Genomic DNA, 20523 nt, shown 5'->3' with positions numbered 1-20523 from the left:
TTTTCACTGGTTAAAGCAGCACTATGTATCAGACACATTCCTATCTTGTAGATTGGCTATTTTCACTACATGTTTCGTATAAAATAGGGTAGTGCTTTAATTTGTGAAAAAAACAAAAACATAAAAGAGAGATGGTTTCTGTCCGACAGCAACTATATACAGGCCTTCCTCTCAACCACCAGCACACGTTGAATGTTGAATGCACGTGCCAAGTAAGTACTGGTGGGAGAGGGAGGCCTTTAATGGAATTTAAATATAATAATGGTTGGAAGGGAGAACATCTCATTCTTATGTTCTCTGACATGTGCATATTTAGAAAATTGTCAAATCACTTTCAATTTCATATGAACTACAATTGGGCAAAGCTCCAACTGACTTATTGGGTTTTGCTTACTCTGATTAAAGCCATAACTACATTTTGCATTACATTAAAATAATAACAAAAGAATCTGACTAGTGCCTTACAATTAATCAGATAATTGGCCCCCAGCTAATGATAGTTTGGAACCAAATGGACCAGTTAGGGTCCATTTGGTTCCATTTGTACACTCTCACAGTTAAATTAACATTGATTATACAATATAAATTGGGGGTCCCAGAGATAGAAATGCCATTAAATGGTGGTCCATTACCTAATATGCATGTCAAACTGGGGGTCCTTGAAAATAAACTGTTTGAGAATCACTGCTAGAGCCATAAAAATCTTCTCTTATGGGGGTCCTTGGCATATGTTTTCTAATGGGGGTCCGAAGGCTAATGAGTGTCATTTTGGGGGTTCTGGGAAACCACTGAGGTAGGACACCTATACTCACTGATTGACAGGTAGTGCTGCCTGAAGATCATGAGTCCAACATCTCCCCTGGCCAAGCGGGATTCCCTCTTGGCTGAGCAGTAGACCTTTGGGTTCCCACATAGGAGACCGAGGTTCAAAGACGCAGTTACCTCTCCAAGGAGGACATAAAACTTACAGTACAGACTGTAACATTATTTAATGAAACACAATTTCAGGACTGATGACTCTGAGCAAGATGTAGATTACATTGAAATGTCAGTCACTTCTGTCCTAGCCAAGCCCCCAGTAAGGCTATCCAACGTTGAAGCTTCCACTTTACTTACTGGCAAAAAGTGGAACTGCAGCACGTTCATGGAGGTGGACGGACGTACAGTGATGTCAAATTTGAGGTCCGGGCTCAACTTCCGCTCACTCGAGCCATTGAGATATAATTGTACTTCCCGCAGTCTTCCGGGTGCTTCAAAACGCCACTGAGCAGCTTCCATTGGAAATGAATAGCAGGGGGCGGGGCTAACGCTCCGGTTCGGTCTCTATCCTTTTATTACTCTATGGTCCTAGCACCTTCATTGATAAAAGAGACTTAAAGGTCTGAGCTGCTCCAGTGTTGTCTTCTCTACAATGTCAGCCTGCCCCTGCCCATTACACACATCTACATCTCAAAATCAACCAAAGTTAGGTGGAGGGATAGAGCAGTTGAGACGAAGAACCATCGAAGTCCATACTAATTATCCATAATGTATAAATTATGGATGAGGGGTCAGGAGGACAGAGAGGCCGTTTCAGGGAGGGGTCAGGATAAATTATGGACTTAGACTCAAGGAAGCTCAAAAGTCCACCCATTTGCCTAGCTAAAATGTAAGGTCTGACTCTGATTCGGTGCAGCCGGGTGAACATTTCAACCTCTAGATGGCAGCATTTACACTTTACACTGTATTTGTGGTTTTATATCTTGTTGGAAATGTTTACATCATAATTAGGAATGATATGTCTTACCATAAAGGCATAACACTGTATGTTTATAGCAAAAAAAAGCTGAGGTAGAATTTCAATAAAATAAACTCTCTTAGGTCCTGAAGAGTTTTAAAGGGGTGACCTCCAGCCGAGTGCATGACGGGGACAGAGGAGCGGGTCTTTGGTTGCATTTGTAAGGTTGGACGATTGACATTGTCCACATTTCGGGGCATCTCACCTTGTGTATCTGTACAGCAGGTCTTGTGTGTCTGTGCAGTTGTGTGGGATGTACAGTAGTCGTGTCTTTCTGTCTGTGTTTCTGTCTTCATGGTCTAGCTCACTGCTTCCCACGGTGGGGAAGCTGAATGATAGTTAGGAAACTTAGGAACCAACTTGACTTTTACAGGTCTATAACATCCATCTAATATTGAACCCGTTGTTTCCACTGAAAATGTTTCAGAACCCTAAAAGTTGGTTCGGAAGTGGAACCAAAAGATGGCCCGCCGGTTCGGTGAAAGCAGCAAGGTTCCAATCTAGAACCATACCAGTTTTAGCACCAAAGATTTTTTTGGTGGGAAAAGGGGCCCAAGAGTTGAATTAACACAGAGGATTTTACACTTGACATACAAATCCCAGAGATACAAATTGTGCCAAATGGGGGCGCATATGAACTTAACATGGCTGAGAATCACTGCTGGTCTCGCTGCTGTCCCTCTGCGCGGCCAGGGGCTGCCGTGTGACCGGCAGCTCCTGGTGCAGGTATTTCATGGTGCCGTGTTCGGAGAAGTCGGCTGCCGTGTGTCCGTCGCCTCTCAGCAGCCACTTGGTGGTGAGCAGACCCTCCAGGCCCACCGGCCCCCGGGCGTGGATACGAGCCGTACTGATGCCTACCTCCGCTCCTGGAGAGACAGAGACCTACGTGATTACCAGTGGCTGGGAAAAGCGGTACTTTTGAGCAGTGCTAACCGTGTGGCTTTTTGTGTGTAGGTATCTGTATAGTACTATAGGTGATTGTGCAGACATCTCAACCGCATGGTCCCTGATGAAATGTGTGTCTTTCAGGAGCCTCCCTTGAGTTCATCTATCAGAAGCAGGAAGTGAATCTCCGGTACACCCTACCCCACAAGACCTATCCAATTCTGAACGCATTCCTCAATCCCTTGCTCTTAAGTGCATCAATGACAGAGGTGCTGCTTGCTCCCGGGGGGGACTCCTCACATAAATCTGTCTGTGGAGGATTCATTGGTATAATGACTAAATTGGCAGAACAAAAGGGGTACAAAAAAAAATTGGCTACTAAATTGGCACTATAAGAGGCATCAATGCAGACTTGAGAAAAGATGGGAGTGAAGGGGTGATTTATCCACTTCGTTTTGGGACACATTCAATCATGGTGGACAGTCACATGAAAGCAGTGAGGCACAGACCGAGAGGATAGTGGGACTACAGTCAAAGAGTGGGCACTTTTGGATTCCGCCACGGTGAGGTCGAGTCAACCTCCAGTTGTGGACAGAGATTGAGCTGAAATCACCACCCCCTCCCCCCAACTGCTTGACTGAATTTAGCGAGGTAATGCTTTTGAGACTGGGGAGAAGTAGGAGGTTTATGGATAGAAAATCAAACATGAGGTGGAGGTAAGCAGATGGTTATGTAATACTTGGGGCATACTGGGACAAGAGGTAGGGCTTGATACTGTGAGTCGTGTGCTACAGTGTGCCAGTCTGAGGGTAAAAAAGGAATACAATATCATTTTATTCCCATTACCTCCAAAGTTACGTCTGTCTGTGACCAATATATCTTAAAAATTAATGGCCGGATTGGCATAAAAGCTTGCTGTGCACATTCACTCTCCCGGGAGAAAGAAACATCAGTCCAAAGTTTCACTTGAGCAAACTGCAGACATTTCTAGGCCTTGCCGACTGTCTGCACTGTACTGTACTGAGAGCATTCATGTGGTTTCAAATGAGTACGCTGTGAGAGTAGAGGGCAGGTGAAGGTCGACAGAGACACGAAATGTCTTGAGAGGGGCACACAGTTAGTTGGCCATCTACTGTATCAAATCACTCCACTTTTCTTGTTTAGACCCTACACAAACATTTATCAATACATTCAACATGTTTACCATCTTTGTTTAAAAAAGAAAAGCTTTGGCATGAGGGATTTCACTGAAAGTTCTCCAGAACAGTACTAGTAGTTAACCATTTTGAAACCTAGCGTCCCTAAAATGGGGGGTGAACATTCCGCGAAAATAGCCGATCTACAAACTCACACTGCGTTGCATACATTACGTACCCAGTCCAAAGCGGTAGCCATCTGCAAAGCGGGAACTAGCGTTCCAGAAGACGCAGGCACTGTCCAGCTGCTGGAGGAACTGCTCCGCTGTGTCCTCTGAGAGACAAACAGGCAACAGCAACTAAACCTACAGCAATACCTTGCTGCAGGTTTACCTGATACCTTCCCAATCTATCAGGTATCAACATAAACACTCTTGTCTTCTTTGTCTGATATAAAATGCAGTTTGGCTGTTTTGAGGCAACATACTGTAGTGTAGGCTCTCCTCAGAGGATAAGAAAATCAACATCATATCATATACAGTAGACATTCAATTTAAAGTTTTATAACACCAAGCTAGTGATGTGTCTGATTATAGGTATTTTAACTCAGTGGGAGTCTTTCAAAAACATATTTTTCTTCTCTACAAATATCCAAAACACTCAGATCTACAAGTAAAGCATGTTAACATGATGCTACAGCATGGTAGAGCAGCTACAGTATGTGTATTTCAACACCTGGGCATTTTATTCACATTTTATTTTATTTTTTTTATTTTTTTTCAGTTTATGATTTTAAAAACATAGATTGAAGGACTGGTGACTGCAGAATGCACTAATTTCTAGGTTTCACTTTGCTCAGAGTCCGCATATCAGGATGGTAAAGTACACCTTTATGACAATTAAGATGTCTGTTCTTTTAAGATATTTAATGCAATTATTTCTGCACTGTTGAATCCATTGATATGTGTTTTATGTTGATTTGCGTTTTATGCTGTTGAATTTAGTGGGCTAAATGGTGCTTGGCCAGGGCTCACTTCAATTAATAATGATTACTGTAATACTGTACATATGGTCAATCTGTATTTGATCTATCTTAAATAAAGGATTAAGGATACAGTACAAAAAAAACCCCACTACATTCTGTGGTCACTAGATGGCAGTAAAAAAAGCTGCTACTCTCTGCCAAGGTGGCAGAGCTAGTTATTTTTTCCCCTGCCAATTTCACACTTTGTTCGCTCAAATGAGTGTTCTTTTCCGATCCCATGAGGGTTTTGTTGCATCTCATATGCTTGCATTAAGTATCTGAGTGAGCTGCAGAGACACCTTTATTCTTTTCTTAGATCAGTGTTTCTTTACAGCCCCCCCACTGCCAAAAGAATGCCCACCCCCACCCTGGGTTTGGTGTAAATACCCATATCCTCTCGTTGACGAGAGTGCATTTCTGCCAGAGAACATTTGCATTGCTTTGACATATTTGGGCTGTATTTATTTTAGTTTTGTGCCCAGAGAATCTTAAAACACATTAGCTCTGGTGTCGCTATTTTAGGCATGTCATTAGAGGTGATCCCTATGAGTTTAAAAGTTCAAACTAAACAAAAAAATAAAAACGAATAGAATAAAATAAAATATTATAAAATAGACCCGTAAGGATCCACTTGGTTCCATTTGTACACTCTGGAGATCTGTGACCTATTCCCAAACAGGGGCAGTCCTCGAAATGAAAAAGATTGAGAATCACTGTTCTAGGTGGAGGTAAGAAGGTTCAGAGGCACAGTCTACAACAGTACCGGTATATGGCTTTCACAGTGCCTCATCATTTTCTCTTCAAGTTTGCAGGAAAAGTCTTCTGTTCCCATGTCCAAAACGTTAGTATCAGTTATATCACCTATGCCTCTCTATGTACCGGGGAATAACCTGGACGCTGTCCAAAATAATCTCTGTCTGTTAAAGAGTCGCGGATCGCCGGGGACACTGGAAAATTAGATGAGCGATGACGGCGACTGGGTTATATGGGCAATCTCTCTATTCTCTAATTTAACTGGTGCTTCATGATCAAGTCAGCATTCAGCACAAACCATTTGGCACAAGACGTACAGTGAACAAACGCGTCATGCGCTTTTAAAGATCATATCTTTACACTTTCTGCCTCATTTCACACGGAGAGAGACAGGAAAGAGAGGTTACAGAGAAGGGAGGACATGAGACACAATCTCAACTATACAGCGCCTACTGTATGTGTGTATACAGTATACTGTATTGTCCCGTTGACATACTATTGCAATATCAATCAAATAAACACTAGACCACAGCACTCGGTCTTACTGTCTTCGGTGACGATGACATCGGTGTGGGAGCTGCCGTACTTGTGGATGTGGTCGATGGCCTCCTGCATGCTGTCCACTACCTCCATGCAACACTCCAGGTCTCCATACTCCGTCCGCAGGGACTTGGCCTCCGACGGGCTGAACGTCAGGTAGGAGGCGAAGCGCGGCCCGGCGTGGATCTTCACCTAGTCACACCGAAATATCATTACTACCCGTGCGAAATAATTTACCAACGAGTATAACCAGTGTTCATAAGGCACTTTAGTACTTGATCATGATAACGTTGCGTGTCATTTTTTCACCTCAGTCAGAGTAGGTTTTCGAAAGATCTTTTGATCAATATTTGCTTGGAATTGGAGTTGCATAATATGTTACATATTTTCAAAAGGATAGCCCATTTCCATTGGGCAGTCCATCTCAATGTAATGTGTTTTGTTTTCCTATATTAGGCGGATGGCTGAAAAGTGGAGTAGAATCTAAGCTGTAAAGTGGAGTACGATCCAGCACAGATTAATCCAAAGAGAGAAGATTCTCATCACTAGACAATCTCTGGACACACATTTATATACAAAATGTAACCTTTTAGACTCTAGCACCCCTATTTTGTGGTAAAGCGGAAAATACTCGAAAATGTTTCAATGTATGAATGTGTGTGTGTGTGTGTGTGTGTGTGTATTACCCTTTCAGTTCGCAGCATGTCAATGATCTGGTCGAACATGGGGGTCCTGAGGATGTCTCTGTGAATCAGCAGGGTTTCCATGGCATTACAGGCAGCTGGGTAGTCACACTTGGAGTCTCTGACTGAAGGCAGAACATGTCAGTCAATCACTGTCTCTTTCACCATTGGAGGTAACTGTGTATTTTAACACCAATCCTAGTGCAAACTTTCTGTAGTGATTGCACGTCCCTGCACTTTTAACACAACTGCAATGAAATTCACTGTAAAACAAGTAACTGTGTGCGTCTGGGAAGGTAACCAACGTCACTCAGGACAGTGCTCAGGATGATGCAATTGATTTCACATACTAGCACAGTGCTGTGTCATTATTCTGACGGCACATCGGCCCGACTCGGCCCTAACCATAACCCTAACCGCATGCGAAGCCACTTACTGTAGTTGGAATAATGGGCTGTCGGAATTATGGCCAGTTCCCGTTCTGGACAACCGCTCATCTCACTGACTATTTAGATTGTTAGTGTAGACTCGGTTTCCTGTCTCAAACCGAGGGCAGAGAGGGGACAAATGCGAGTCACACTAAAACTCACGCCACGTGACACGATAATACTGACCAATCTTGATGACTTTGTCCACGCTGGCGTCGCTGTTGATGTAGACGTGGCAGATCCCCTCGCTGTGGCCGAGGACGGGCACGCCCTTGGCCGCCCGCTGGATGTCTCTCACCAGCTGCGACGAGCCGCGCGGGATGATCAGGTCGATCATCTTGTCAAGACGACACAGGTCCTCCACCTCCTCCCGAGTGCTCACCTACCCACGCACCAAGAACGCACGCGTATCACAGAAAAGACAAGGATGAGGAAACAGCAGAACAGTAAAAGGGAATTTCTGCTATCTTTCATTTTGTGGTTTATAGATATTTTTGTATGTTTTATGTTGTCACTGTTGGGCAGAAAACCTCTCCATATTATCTCCATATTACATTTTTCTACGTTTTTCTATTAATGAATGCCCTATTTTATACTTTACTGTATCTAACTCAATTTGCCCTCAGGGATCAGAATTATAAATGTCATTGTTGAGTTACTTCTTCCAAATAGCCTACAAGTTGCAAGCATGTAGACCTGGGGTTATTTATTATTATTATTATTATTTATTTTTTACATTTGTTGGCAATGTTATTTGAATTTTTCTCTAAAATCACATGCCAAAGATAGGGACAATGTCAGAATGACAGTCCAGCCTGCTTCCATGTCTCCAGATGAGATGCTTGGGATGGTGGTCTTACCAGCTGTATGGCCTCCCTGACTCCATGCATGGAAAGCGCCTCCTGGGTGAGCTGGTGGAGGATACGGTTGGTGTTTGCAGCTTCCTTGCCTCCCTTCAGCAGCAGAGCGTTACCACTGGCTATGGCCAACGCTGACACCTGGACCACCACACACAGAGAGAACACAACATGTCAAAACTGCATGTCACATATTAGGGTTGGGGAACAATATTGAGGACCCAGAAGCGGTTCCATTACATCTGCAAAGAAAAGGCTTCATCACACTGTCAGAGCTGGTACTGTATGTAGACTGCTTTGTCTGCCATACAATTACAATACCAGTTAATTTCAAGGAGCATTGTAACTCTCATAACAACATAATATTGACGGTGTGATAAGAACAGTCGATATTAAAGTTAAGGCCAAGCGTTGCTTTCTGGTAAGAATACATTTTATGTCAAATATTGCCATACTGTGGTTTTCTGTTTGCTTGAGACCAGGTTGTACTTTGAAGATAGAAAAAATGTTTCATTTAGACATTAATGATCAAAACCACTCTCTCAGAATGAACGTTTCAGAATCTGCAACATTTAGAAGTCCAGGCCATCAGAGATAATTCTGAAATGATGTACAATATAGAAAGAAATACAGCCTTTATTTAGGCTTATAGCTTCTATACAGCTGCACAATTCTGGGGGCAGCGGTGGCCGAACGGTTTGCGGAGGGGTCTTGATATCGGAAGGTCGCTAGTTCGTATCCCCGGACCGGCACGTTAAAATTACCACCGCTGAAGTGCCCTTGAGCAAGGCATTGAATCCCTACCATGAAATGTTCTATGAGCAGGGCCTGGCTGTAAACAAGTTCTTGAGCTTAGTCCAGTTACCCTGGGTAAACATAGTAACTTTGCTTTTCCAATTTTCAACACTAGTTCCAAGTAAGCAGATGTGATGCCATGGTGCCATGTAATGCACCACGAGACGAGCAACTGGTAAAGATTTGTCAACACTGTTGACTGTTCAGAAAGTTGACTCTAGCCCTTGAATATAGTTAGTTTACAGTTTTCTGCACTTTTTTACAGACTGAAATTCCAATGTTTTCATTGTTGTTTCCAGTTTTCCCTGGATGACACTGAACCTTTAGCCTAGAGGGCCCTTGAACTGCAAAACTGCACAGTTGTCACGTTAATTCTGCTTCTATGTTTTGCGACATTTTCAACTGTAATGCCACTTGTCCCATTCCTCGTATATCTTTATTCTAGCTGGTACCTGTGGCAGGCAGTCTGGCCTGGCCTCGAAGATGACCAGCAGAACACCGATTGGCACCGTGATCTGCTCCAGCTCCAGGTTGTGGGCCACCTTGGTTCTGCGCAGCACCCTGCCCACACTGTCCCGGGCCGACACCGCTATCTGACGCAGGCCGATGGCCAGGCTGGTGAGTTTGGCCACGGTCAGGCTCAATCGTTTCATCATGGCTGGTGACAGCTGGCCTAAGGGAGAGGGGACAACAGGCTTAATGTGAATGCTATTTTTTTCTTTAGATTAGATTACATTTTCTAAATATATTCCCCAGGAATACAGCCACTTCTTGAGAAAAGAAACAAAAAGGTTTAAAGTGCACAGAAGAATAGATTTTGTTTTTAAAGAGAGAGAAAACATAAAGCAGTCATTTAGCTGTGTCCCCCAATCCCTAGGTTGTCTGGAGTAAAAAACAGTCAGTGAGGCACATTTGTATGAACATATTGAAATAAACAAAAGCAATAACAGAATATGTCAAGAATATGTCCCAAGTCTTAAATATATATATGTTCCAATAAGTGTTAAATAGCTCTACATTCCCAAAGAAAATCTGTATCCACCTGGTGTCATGCCGTCCTATCAGTCAGTTAGTGGTGTGCACACACACACACACACACACACACACACACACACACACACACACACACACACACACACACACACACACACACACACACACACAGTACCTGTGCTAACAGCCAGGTCCAGCTTGTTGGCAGCAAGAATCTCCTCCTTCCTCTCGATGAGCAGCTCTGCTAGTTGACAGATGATCGCACTCCTCTGGTAATAATAACACACACAAACACCAAGGCATGCATGAACAAACGCACAGTAATATTACTAGTTAGTCTGCCTGGAAGTTACACAGTTCAACCACCAGGTGTCACCGTTTACACAGGAATCAAACATGGCAGTGATTTGGGATTACTATCTAGTATCCAGTGCTTTTGTTTGTGAGAGAGAGAAAGGACATCTACAGACAACGCACACTCACAGATACAGTATGTGTCCACACATGTACGTCTTGTTTCGTCGCTGCTGGGTGAAAACTATCTTGTAGGATGAAGTTTTAATTTAATACAAATTAGAAAATTGGACATACAAGGTTTCCGCTCCCAAGCGACAACGTACGAGTTGTATGTTACCTACCTGCTCGGGCTGCAGGGATGCCAGGGTTCTGCCGGAGTGCCGGGCCATGTCTGCCTGCTGCTCTACAGTGGGGCCTGTTGGTGGGGGTCACGGGTGAGGAGATGTGGGGCTCAGATTGAAAGGACACACAGCTATATTGTTGTAATATTGCACTATACTTTATAAGTTTATATACTAGTATATCTCTGCTGCCGGGCAGAAACCAGCTAACTCCAAAATGTTTATTTGTCAGGAAATGAAAAATATTAATGTTTGATGACATCAGCGACGATATGTAATTTACAGTGCACAAAAGAGCAAAAAGTAAGTGTGTGTGTGTGTGTGTGTGTGTGTGTGTGTGTGTGTGTGTGTGTGTGTGTGTGTGTGTATGAATGAGTGAGTCAGTGAGTCAGTGAGTGAGTGAGTGAGTGAGAGTGTGCATACGTACTTGTATTAAAGTATATTAGAATTTGAGAAATTGTTTTATGGTAAATAAAAATAATAATTTACATTTAGGTTGTGGTTAGGGCTATGATTGATTAGATGTTAGGTTTAGGGTTTGAGTTATGCCTGATCTATACTTTGTCGTGCATCGAAAATATTAGATCTACAAACAACACATTGCCTTCAAATACTTGTAGAAAATAGCATGAATAGAATCAGTATCCCAAAATGTTGTTGAAGTGTATGCTTGTGTGTGTGTGTGTGTGTGTGTATGCTTGTGTGTGTGTGTGTGTGTGTGTGTGTATGCTTGTGTGTGTGTACTCGACAGTGATGAGCTCACCAGCGGGTTTGACCTCAGAGAAGAAGGTTCCCACCTTCTTGCCCTCCACAATGTCTGTGATGACGTGTCCTGTTACCTTGGGGTTGGTGCCGTTGGCAATGACCACCGACGTACCACCCTGCAACGCCCAGAGGGCAGACTTTACCTGCACACGCACGCACACACACACACACACACACACACACACACACACACACACACACACACACACACACACACACACACACACACACACACACACACACACACACACACACACACACACACACACACACACACACACACACACACACAATTTGTAGAGGGCTAAAAGATCAGGGAGGCTACTATCCTCTCATTAGTAGAGATTTGTTCTACAGCACACAAAAAAAGATGATCCATTGAATAAAACCAGACAAATAAAAGGTTTGCAAATTGCAATATAGTTCCAGTTAGAGCAAGTAACTGAAAGTTATACACCAAGTTCAGAACTAGGACTAGGTAATATGGCTGGCACTGACACTCTCATATGCCAATTTCCTCCGTCAAACGCCCAGACAATTAATTTGGCAATTATAAAATTGACTTCAGTGTCATAAAAAGCTGGATAAGCGAGGCCAGTAGTCAGGCGACAGCATTCCAGCAGGCAGCGCTGCATTGCTGTTGTGAACTGGACCACGGATGTACCTTGGCCTCCATGCCTCCGATCCCGACCCTGGACTTTGTTCCGTAGGTAATGGACTGCTGGTCTCCCGGGTAGAAGATATCAATAACCTTAGCGTCATCTGTCCCTGGAGGCCGGTTGTACAATCCTACAAGTCACAGACAAATTGTTGTCTATGTATAGTAACTGTTCATTTGCAAACTGCGCTGCTGCAGCATACACATGTGGTGTGACTGGGGAGGCGGTGCTGCACTTCTACAGAGCTACTGTGTACAGCAGGGGTCCCCAAACTACGGCCCGCGGGCCGTATACGGCCCGCCATGTCATTTTATGTGGCCCGCCTGCCTCAAAAAATAAATAAATATATATATAGGATTTTATTTATATTTTTCATTAGCACTGGATGAGAGCAAATAATTAGAATAATAAATTAAGATTAATTTGTATTATTGCTCTTGTATTGCTATTGGAGACACTGCGGAGGCACTGGGGGGACACTGGGGAGACACTGAGGGGACACTGGGGAGGCACTGGGGAGACACTGGGGAGGCACTGGGGAGACACTGGGGAGACACTGGGGAGGCACTGGGGAGACACTGGGGAGGCACTGGGGAGACACTGGGGAGACACTGGGGAGGCACTCAGGGAGGCACTGGGGAGGCACTCAGGGGGACACTGGGAGGCACTGAGACACTGGGAGACACTGGGGAGGCACTGGGGAGGCACTCAGGGGGACACTGGGAGGCACTGGGGAGGCACTGGGGAGACACTCAGGGGGACACTGGGGAGGCACTGGGGAGACACTGGGGAGGCACTCGGGGGGACACTGGGGAGACACTGGGGAGGCATTCAGGGAGGGAGGCACTGGGGAGGCACTCAGGGGGACACTGAGAGGCACTGGGGAGACACTGGGGAGGCACTCAGGGGGACACTGGGAGGCACTGGGGAGACACTGGGGAGGCACTGGGGAGACACTGGGGAGGCACTGGGGAGGCACTCAGGGAGGCACTGGGGAGGCACTCAGGGAGGCACTGGGGAGGCACTCAGGGAGGCACTGGGGAGGCACTCAGGGGGACACTGGGAGACACTGGGGAGGCACTGGGGAGGCACTCAGGGGGACACTGGGAGGCACTGGGGAGGCACTGGGAGGCACTGGGGAGGCACTGGGGAGACACTCAGGGGGACACTGGGGAGGCACTGGGGAGACACTGGGGAGGCACTCGGGGAGGCACTGGGGAGACACTGGGGAGGCACTCAGGGGGACACTGGGAGGCACTGGGGAGACACTGGGGAGGCACTGGGGAGACACTCAGGGGGACACTGGGGAGACACTCAGGGGGACACTGGGGAGACACTCAGGGGGACACTGGGGAGGCACTGGGGAGGCACTGGGGAGACACTCAGGGGGACACTGGGGAGGCACTGGGGAGACACTGGGGAGGCACTGGGGAGGTACTGGACATTTCATATCACACACACACCATGATTCACTAGGCCCCTCAAAAAAAAAAAACTTGGCATGGCGCGATTTATTTCAAGCATGGCGCAGCGCCATGCCAACAACATTGTGCAGGAAACCCTGGCACTATGCAGCCCTGTAGTGCTGCATGTACAGTACGTGCACTGGTTATTAATATTTGGTTATGTGTGGCTTTCTGGAAAAAAATTAATGTTTACGTCGTCACACTTTTTCTGTTACAAACTGACCCCGGCCCCCATCAGAGAAGGGAAAAGTTATGTGGCCCTCACAGGAAAAGGTTTGGGGACCCCTGGTGTACAGTATGTGTGCTCGGCTCCTCGCCTTCTCAGTCACAGAATGGTATGGCAACACAACCGCCCTTGAGAGGAAACTGTAGGCACAACGCCTAATATAATTAGCCTGACTTTGGCCATACTGATAACGTGGATTTGCTCTCGCTTCCTCCCCGGTAGAGGTTTCCTCTATATATGACACACATGTCAAACGCAAGATGCAGAAGTTAATCGCTGCCTCCTCTCACCCTCTTCAAAATCTCTCCCCTTCGGAAAAGAAATTCCAGAGTTTTAGGTGACATCTCCCCATCAGGTACAGCAAGTATCCTGAGGCTGTTCCATACTGTTCCATCAACTCTGATGCACATTGCGCAAGAACATTTAACAGTACAGCAAGCCTTAGCCAACAAGCACTTTAGAAAGTAGGTAGGTAGCAGCACAAAGCAAGAGATATTTTAAAGCCAGTGTATAATAGCAGCACAAAGTACTTTTAGGATCATTTGTATGTTATAAACATAACTTTTTTGTTGATCAGATTTTATGGCAAATTCCTAACTGTGTTGCCACACCAATAAAGTATTGAAAGTATCAATACTTTAGTCTATTTGAATGTAACAATAAAGCATTGCGTTCAAATACAGATCATTTCATTTCAAAGTCCAGTTCATTTTCTGAATTCAAAAAGCTCTTGGGCACTCAAGTCAAAATGACAGCAAGTCTCTTGTCTGTTTCTTACAGTATATTATACACCATAAGCCCCCCATACCGCTCCACATGACAGAGTTGTGTACCTTCCACATCAGACAGGGCGATGAGCAGGTCAGCCTGCATCTCCACAGCCAGCCGCGCTGCCAGGCTGTCGTTGTCCTTGATGCTGATCACCTACAGGAATAGTTGCAGAAGTTTCTGCTTTAATAAACAGATGAGAATTCATACAATAAAATAAACTCCTGCGCACTTAATTCCGTGTCACTTTTATTGCCGATGTTTGGATTCTAAGCCCCTCAAGGGGGGGGCACGGTCTGATGCTGGGGAGTGAGGTTGGTTACTTGTGAGAATGGCACTGTACCATCTAGGGGCTTGGAAGCCCACATGCCCTCTGGTCTTGTTTAGTCTTTACTTCAGATTGGCCAGGAGGACGCTGCCAGCAATAAAAGTGAGAATGACATGGGCATTATGTAAAAAGTTTTAAAGCACATGCCTTAGGGGAGGAGGGCTGACAACGAACGTAACCATGATTTATTCTGCTTCTCTTTTTGAAAACTGAGGTGAAAACATGTGTGACATAACGGAGCAAGTGAGCAATGCAATGCCTTGATTCTACAACTTATGGTCCAGAAGCAGCTCATCATGAAGAGTTAAAGAGAGTGAATAGTGACATTTTTCTTTTAAATAGGTCAAATTAACTCTATATCTGTTAGTAAATGATTGCGATTAGGCGATTATGTAATAATTGTGACAGGCCTTAGAGAAATTACACTTCTGTCAATAAATGGACTGATTCTCACGGTGAGCCATAATGGTTTTGCACGTCCGGTACGTAAGGTTTCCACACTTCCACACGGTGGAGAGGATGAAATCACATCGCTCACTTTCCAATTTGACAGTCAGTCAGCAGGAGCACAATCACCAACAAGTTCCTGAGAAAAGTGCATGCAAATGGGCAAGATTTGCTGACTTTGAATCTCAGAAATGATTTGAATTTATTATTATTTTGTTATGTATTTTACTATTTGCACAATGCAGTGGCGATTATCGTTTGACATACACAATAACCTATGTGCCGCATTTACTGAGCATAGAAAATAAGAACACACTGGGACACATTTATTTCCATAATAGATGTCTGGCCCTTGATTTGATTTAATCTGCATGGCCCCCTCAAGATGATTGAGTTTGAGGGCGCTGGCATGGAGTGCACCCCCCAAAGATACTCAAGTGCATTTTCCATTCACTGTCTTCCTCATTATCTCTTACAATTTCTAAAATGGTTACTGATGCAATTACTCACTTATCACAATGTAATCATTATGTGACCGTACTGAGCCTGCACATGACAGTTTTCATGACCGTCATCCTCCACCACCATCACTGTCAGCACCTCCTCTGCCGCCAGCAGCACCCTGCCACCCCCATGCTGCCTGTACCCACATTTACCCCCATTAGGTCGTTGTTGGGCTCGGCCGGGGGCACCACGGCGTCGTTGGTGTTGATGATGGGAACGATGTTCATGCGCATCAGCTCCTGCAGCGTGCTGTTGAGGTTCTGCCTCTTCTGGTCGTCGTGGAAATCCAGGTTGGTCACCAGGATCTGAATACGAGGAGGAACAGAGACCAATTATTACCAACGGCGGCACAGTGAAGTGACAGAGATTATTGTTGTTCGAGACTTCATCGAAGAGATTGTGCTGTTACAGGATTAACGGTGAAACGATTGATCGAATAATCGATTTCCAGAAAATGTATTGACTGCCATTTACGTGAACGCCTATGTGAACACCTAACGTGAACATAAGTGATTAGTCCATTATGAAAATAATCCTTATATACAGCCCAAATAGAGTCTGTTTGAAAGCCTTTGACAGCTAATACACCAGATGTTGTGGTTGATGAAGAGTCCAGGTAAGTGTCTGTATTAGAGATAGCCGGCACCTTAGACCACAGCCTAGACTGACCACGGTCATTAAATAAATACCCACCACTTCTACATACCATCTCAGAGCTTACTTTGTTAAAGTAAGTGTGTGTGTGTGTGTGTGTGTGTGTGTGTGTGTGTGTGTGTGTGTGTGTGTGTGTGTGTGTGTGTGTGTGTCCATACCAAGGTTATTATAGTTAACTATAACTAACGAAAAAACGAAAACTAGAATTAAAAAAACATTTTAGTTAACTGAAACTAAACTGAAACTAAAATAAATTAAAAAACGATAACTAAACTAAAACTGTATTGTGTGTTCACAAAACTAACTAAAACGAACTGAAATGATAGACAAAATGGCATTCGTTATCGTTTTTTTATCAATATTTATATGCCTTACGGACATTTAGAATATAAACCTTTTAAATGAATTCGGTTCTTTTCCTTATTTCCCGAGCCGTTTTTACGGCACTTTTCAGCACCGTAAGGCAGCATGTCACAACGCTTTACGACCCGTGTTTACATTCTGCAGTGCAGCCCCGTGGTCGCTTCAAGTTTTAATGCTGCTGCTTGCATCTCGCAAAAATGGCAAAAGTTGGCAGAAAGAGTGGCCAGACGTCCGGTTTCACGCCGGACAGTCCGGTTTTAGAACCACCTGTCCTCCTCCCAACTCAACCTCTGGCCGGACACATAATTGTCCGGTTTTGTGTGATATACAGTGCTTGTGTCATAACTGTCATTTACGTTGTCTCTGTATTAAAATCTCCGCAGAGCTGCTCAGCTCCGCAGCGAGCCAGCCACACTCCCTCTGTCTTAAAAAGAGAGAGGAGACGTTGCCATGTCCGCTTAATTATAAGCGACTTTGGCCTTGTTTTATAAAATAGCCTACTAAGCCTAGTCAGGCTTCTTTTGGGCTTGTTTTCATAGACATGGTTGCTTGTTTCTCTTCCAAAACCTGTCAACACTGCCAGTGGGATGGTCTGTTTGTTTTTTGTGGAATGTGTGTTCTCACAATCACTTTAGTATAGTTAATGCAGGGATAAATAAACCAAAAATGCAAAATGAAAAACTACATTTAATGAGCAATATGGCTCGACATCATAAAGAAAGGGAGGCTAAAGCACTGTGAACATAGGCTACTGGCTTCATTCTATGTCCCACACCGATGACCATAAGACTGTATAAAAAACCCCACAAGAAAGAGATTCAACATAAAACATATCTAAACATGAAATAAAATAAATTGATTATAAAAGGAATGACCTTTGTGGTACCCCATCATTTAAAAAGGTTAATTGAATTAGCAAATATATGTTCTCTGTGGACATACTGCTGGAGATGATGGTGGTGAAAATCAGGTGCGTGCAATAGTATAGTAATAATAATAATATCTGGAATTTTATAGCGCTTTTCTAAACACTGTGTGTGTCTGTTTGGGGGGGGGGGGGGGGGGCTGGGGAGAGAGCCCCGCAAAAGTGTCCTCCTTTCTGAGGTCTTGCAGGTGGCCACCACAGCCCAATATGGGATTTCTTCGAATATGACTGTGTGGGAGATGCAAGCAAGTGCCTTGTGGATGAGGATGGGAAAATATGCGAAGTATGTCATGGTTGATTGTCCAACAGAGACTGAATATATATACTTTTAAATGGTATCTTTTGTTGAGTTTTTATTACACAATACTTGCTCTGATCTTTTTTAATCCTATACTTCGTTACAAATAAACCAAAGTACGAAAAAACTAAAACTAAACTAAAACTAAACTAAAACTAAACTAAAACTAAGCATTTTCACAAAATAAAAACTAAACTAAAACTAGCAAACCCGCTCTAAAAACTAACTAAAACTAACTGAATTAGAAAAAAATATGTCAAAACTAACTAAAACTAAACTATAATGAAAAAACCAAAACTATTATAACCTTGGTCCATACCTGTGCAGTACATGTGCTGTACTGTGTGAACATGGCTTCATACAAGGCCATCAGTCCACTCTGTCCTGCCGCAGCACACGCCCGGGCCTCCAGGACTGGCACAGACTACAATACACAGTAAACAGTCACAAACACCAACCAAAGTTACCAAGACACTAAATACAGTACAATGACAGGGTGCCTTCGAAGTAGTTTTATGCTAAAATGGGCTTAGTATTTGTCATGTTTAACACAATTCAGCCTAACAACATGTGTTGTGACACTGGGTGTTAAGGTACACAGCTGTGTATCTTCAGAATAGGCAGGAAATATATAATATATTGATTATTTCATTTATTTGAGCAGGCTGATATATATACATAAAACCATGCATAATATGGACTCATTAAGTCATTTACAGCCAAGTCATCTGTCTTTGTAGAAAATATACTACACTGGACCACACCATATCTTGCTGGTTTTGTCCTGAGTGCAGGGCCTGTCGGACACTCTGCGACAGCAGGATCTCATGTCTCAGTCTCTGCTTGCCGAAGGCAACCGCTCCACTGGTGACAATCATCATCTCCCTGCCCTGGTTCTGCAGCATGGCCACCTGGACAACAACATAAGAAAAGTCAAGAACAGCATAACATCTGGGTCTGGTTGCACCAGCTGCTTACAAGTTCAAACTAATCCTACTGTAGTTATCACAAAAGCTTTCACTAAATCTACATATTAACAGATTTAAAAAGTTTTACACATACGTAAACCAGTTCTTATGCAGGGCTTACTAGTTTGGCTAAATGTCAATGTCAACTATGAAAAAAAGAAGTGCACGCTGAAAATGTAGAGAATGGGGAAGGAAAATACATATTTGTGGAAATCGAGGTTGGGAAGCTAATGTACCCGATATTTATATGAGTTATTTGACCAGCCAGTATGAGTGCTTACAGTATGTTGGTTTAATTTTGGACTACAGGCTTAGTTACTGACATGACAGAAACACTGTCTTCCGCAGTGAGCAAATATAATCTGCATAGATCACTCCTGTCTGTGATACATGAAAAGCAAACTTTGCACCTTGCAATGAGATTTGATCACTTCAATCTCTTACAGAGGTGACACAGCTTCTTAGGGACCCTTTTTCTGCTGATGTGAATGTGAGCATCCCCTCCAGTTATTGGTGTGTGCGTGCGTGCGTGCGTTTAGCCTGCAAAACAGGCTATACAGTTCAATACATGCATACATGCATACATGCATACATACATACATACATACACAAAAGCCCCCCTTTTAAAATACATACACACATACATACCTACATACATACATTTCAGAAGTTTTAGCAGTTTTTAAGGACCCACTTTTAGGCCAGTGCACCAAAGCAAACTCTTGCCTTTTTTTTAAACCTACCCATTTTAACCAAATACATACATACATACAGAACAGGGAAACACAAGACAAACCCCTCCAGTTGTGAATTGATACATAATTACGTATGCTTGCCCAGCTGGTTGACATTAATGTCAGTGTTAAGGCCATAGTTTGGGTTTCCCTCCTCACCTGCTCCACAATAGAGGCCAGCCTGCCCAGTGCCAGGCCACACTCATCGCCTCGGGTGACCACAGCACTGCCCAGTTTGACCACAATCCTCTTGGCTTGGCGGAGCTCACCACGGTGGGCAAAAGAGCTGCTGTTAGCCCGGCCAAGCATCACTGTACAAGAGGAGGAGATTGAAAAGTTACGCTTTGTTTAAGAACTATTTTTATGGTATTTTTCAAATTGTGACCCATGCCAACAGCGCCCTTCAATAGTATACAGTTGTCACCTAATATCAGCTGCTCATGAGGACAAGGGGATGTGCGTGATCATAGAATGTTTCTATTAATCAGGTAAACTGTTTTTTATTGTTTTGTTGTGTGTGATTTTGATGATTTGTATGGACCCCCTGTGTGTCTGGAATAAAGATTGAATTGAATTGAATTGAATTGAATTGAATTGAATTGAATTGAATTGAATAAACAATGGATTTTGTTTGATGGAAGGACTTGCATAAACTACTTTCTTATTACCACACAATGACTCAATATACAGTTTTGTTCAAAAATATTTAACATCTCACAAATATAAGATTCTTATAACTCAATTCATAAAATCAACTGTTGGCTATTTTATGAAATGCTCACTCAGTGACTCAAGTCAAAAATAAATGTAAAGCAACATTTGAAGCTAAGCCAAAGTGACACTATCCTATTTCCCCTGAAGGGGTATAAATGTTGTATTGTGTGAATATGGATGGATGTGGTTTATAAA

At 43.7% G+C, this 20523-nt stretch overlaps 1 protein-coding gene across 1 annotated transcript; it reads right to left on the bottom strand.

Moving 5' to 3' along the window:
• Nucleotides 1–2416: 2416 nt before the first annotated feature.
• LOC310874684 (delta-1-pyrroline-5-carboxylate synthase-like) lies at nt 2417–18808 on the bottom strand (the record flags this gene model as incomplete). The annotated part of the gene is made up of 15 exons (XM_083787546.1): nt 18677–18808; nt 18232–18336; nt 15825–15977; nt 14459–14549; nt 11939–12063; nt 11273–11417; nt 10510–10583; nt 10047–10140; nt 9331–9551; nt 8087–8224; nt 7413–7608; nt 6802–6923; nt 6121–6307; nt 4037–4132; nt 2417–2643 (listed from the first exon to the last, which is right to left on the bottom strand). Exons 1-15 carry the CDS (start codon nt 18791–18793, stop codon nt 2417–2419), a joined length of 2091 nt encoding a protein of 696 aa, XP_083643672.1. The 5' UTR covers nt 18794–18808.
• Between the last annotated feature and the right edge of the window lie 1715 nt (nt 18809–20523).

Source organism: Protomyctophum parallelum, assembly GCF_964188405.1.
Source record: "Protomyctophum parallelum genome assembly, chromosome: 17".
NCBI lineage: Eukaryota > Metazoa > Chordata > Actinopteri > Myctophiformes > Myctophidae > Protomyctophum > Protomyctophum parallelum.
The sequence above is the reverse complement of the archived record's forward strand: the minus strand, read 5'-3'. Positions and strand labels throughout refer to the sequence as shown.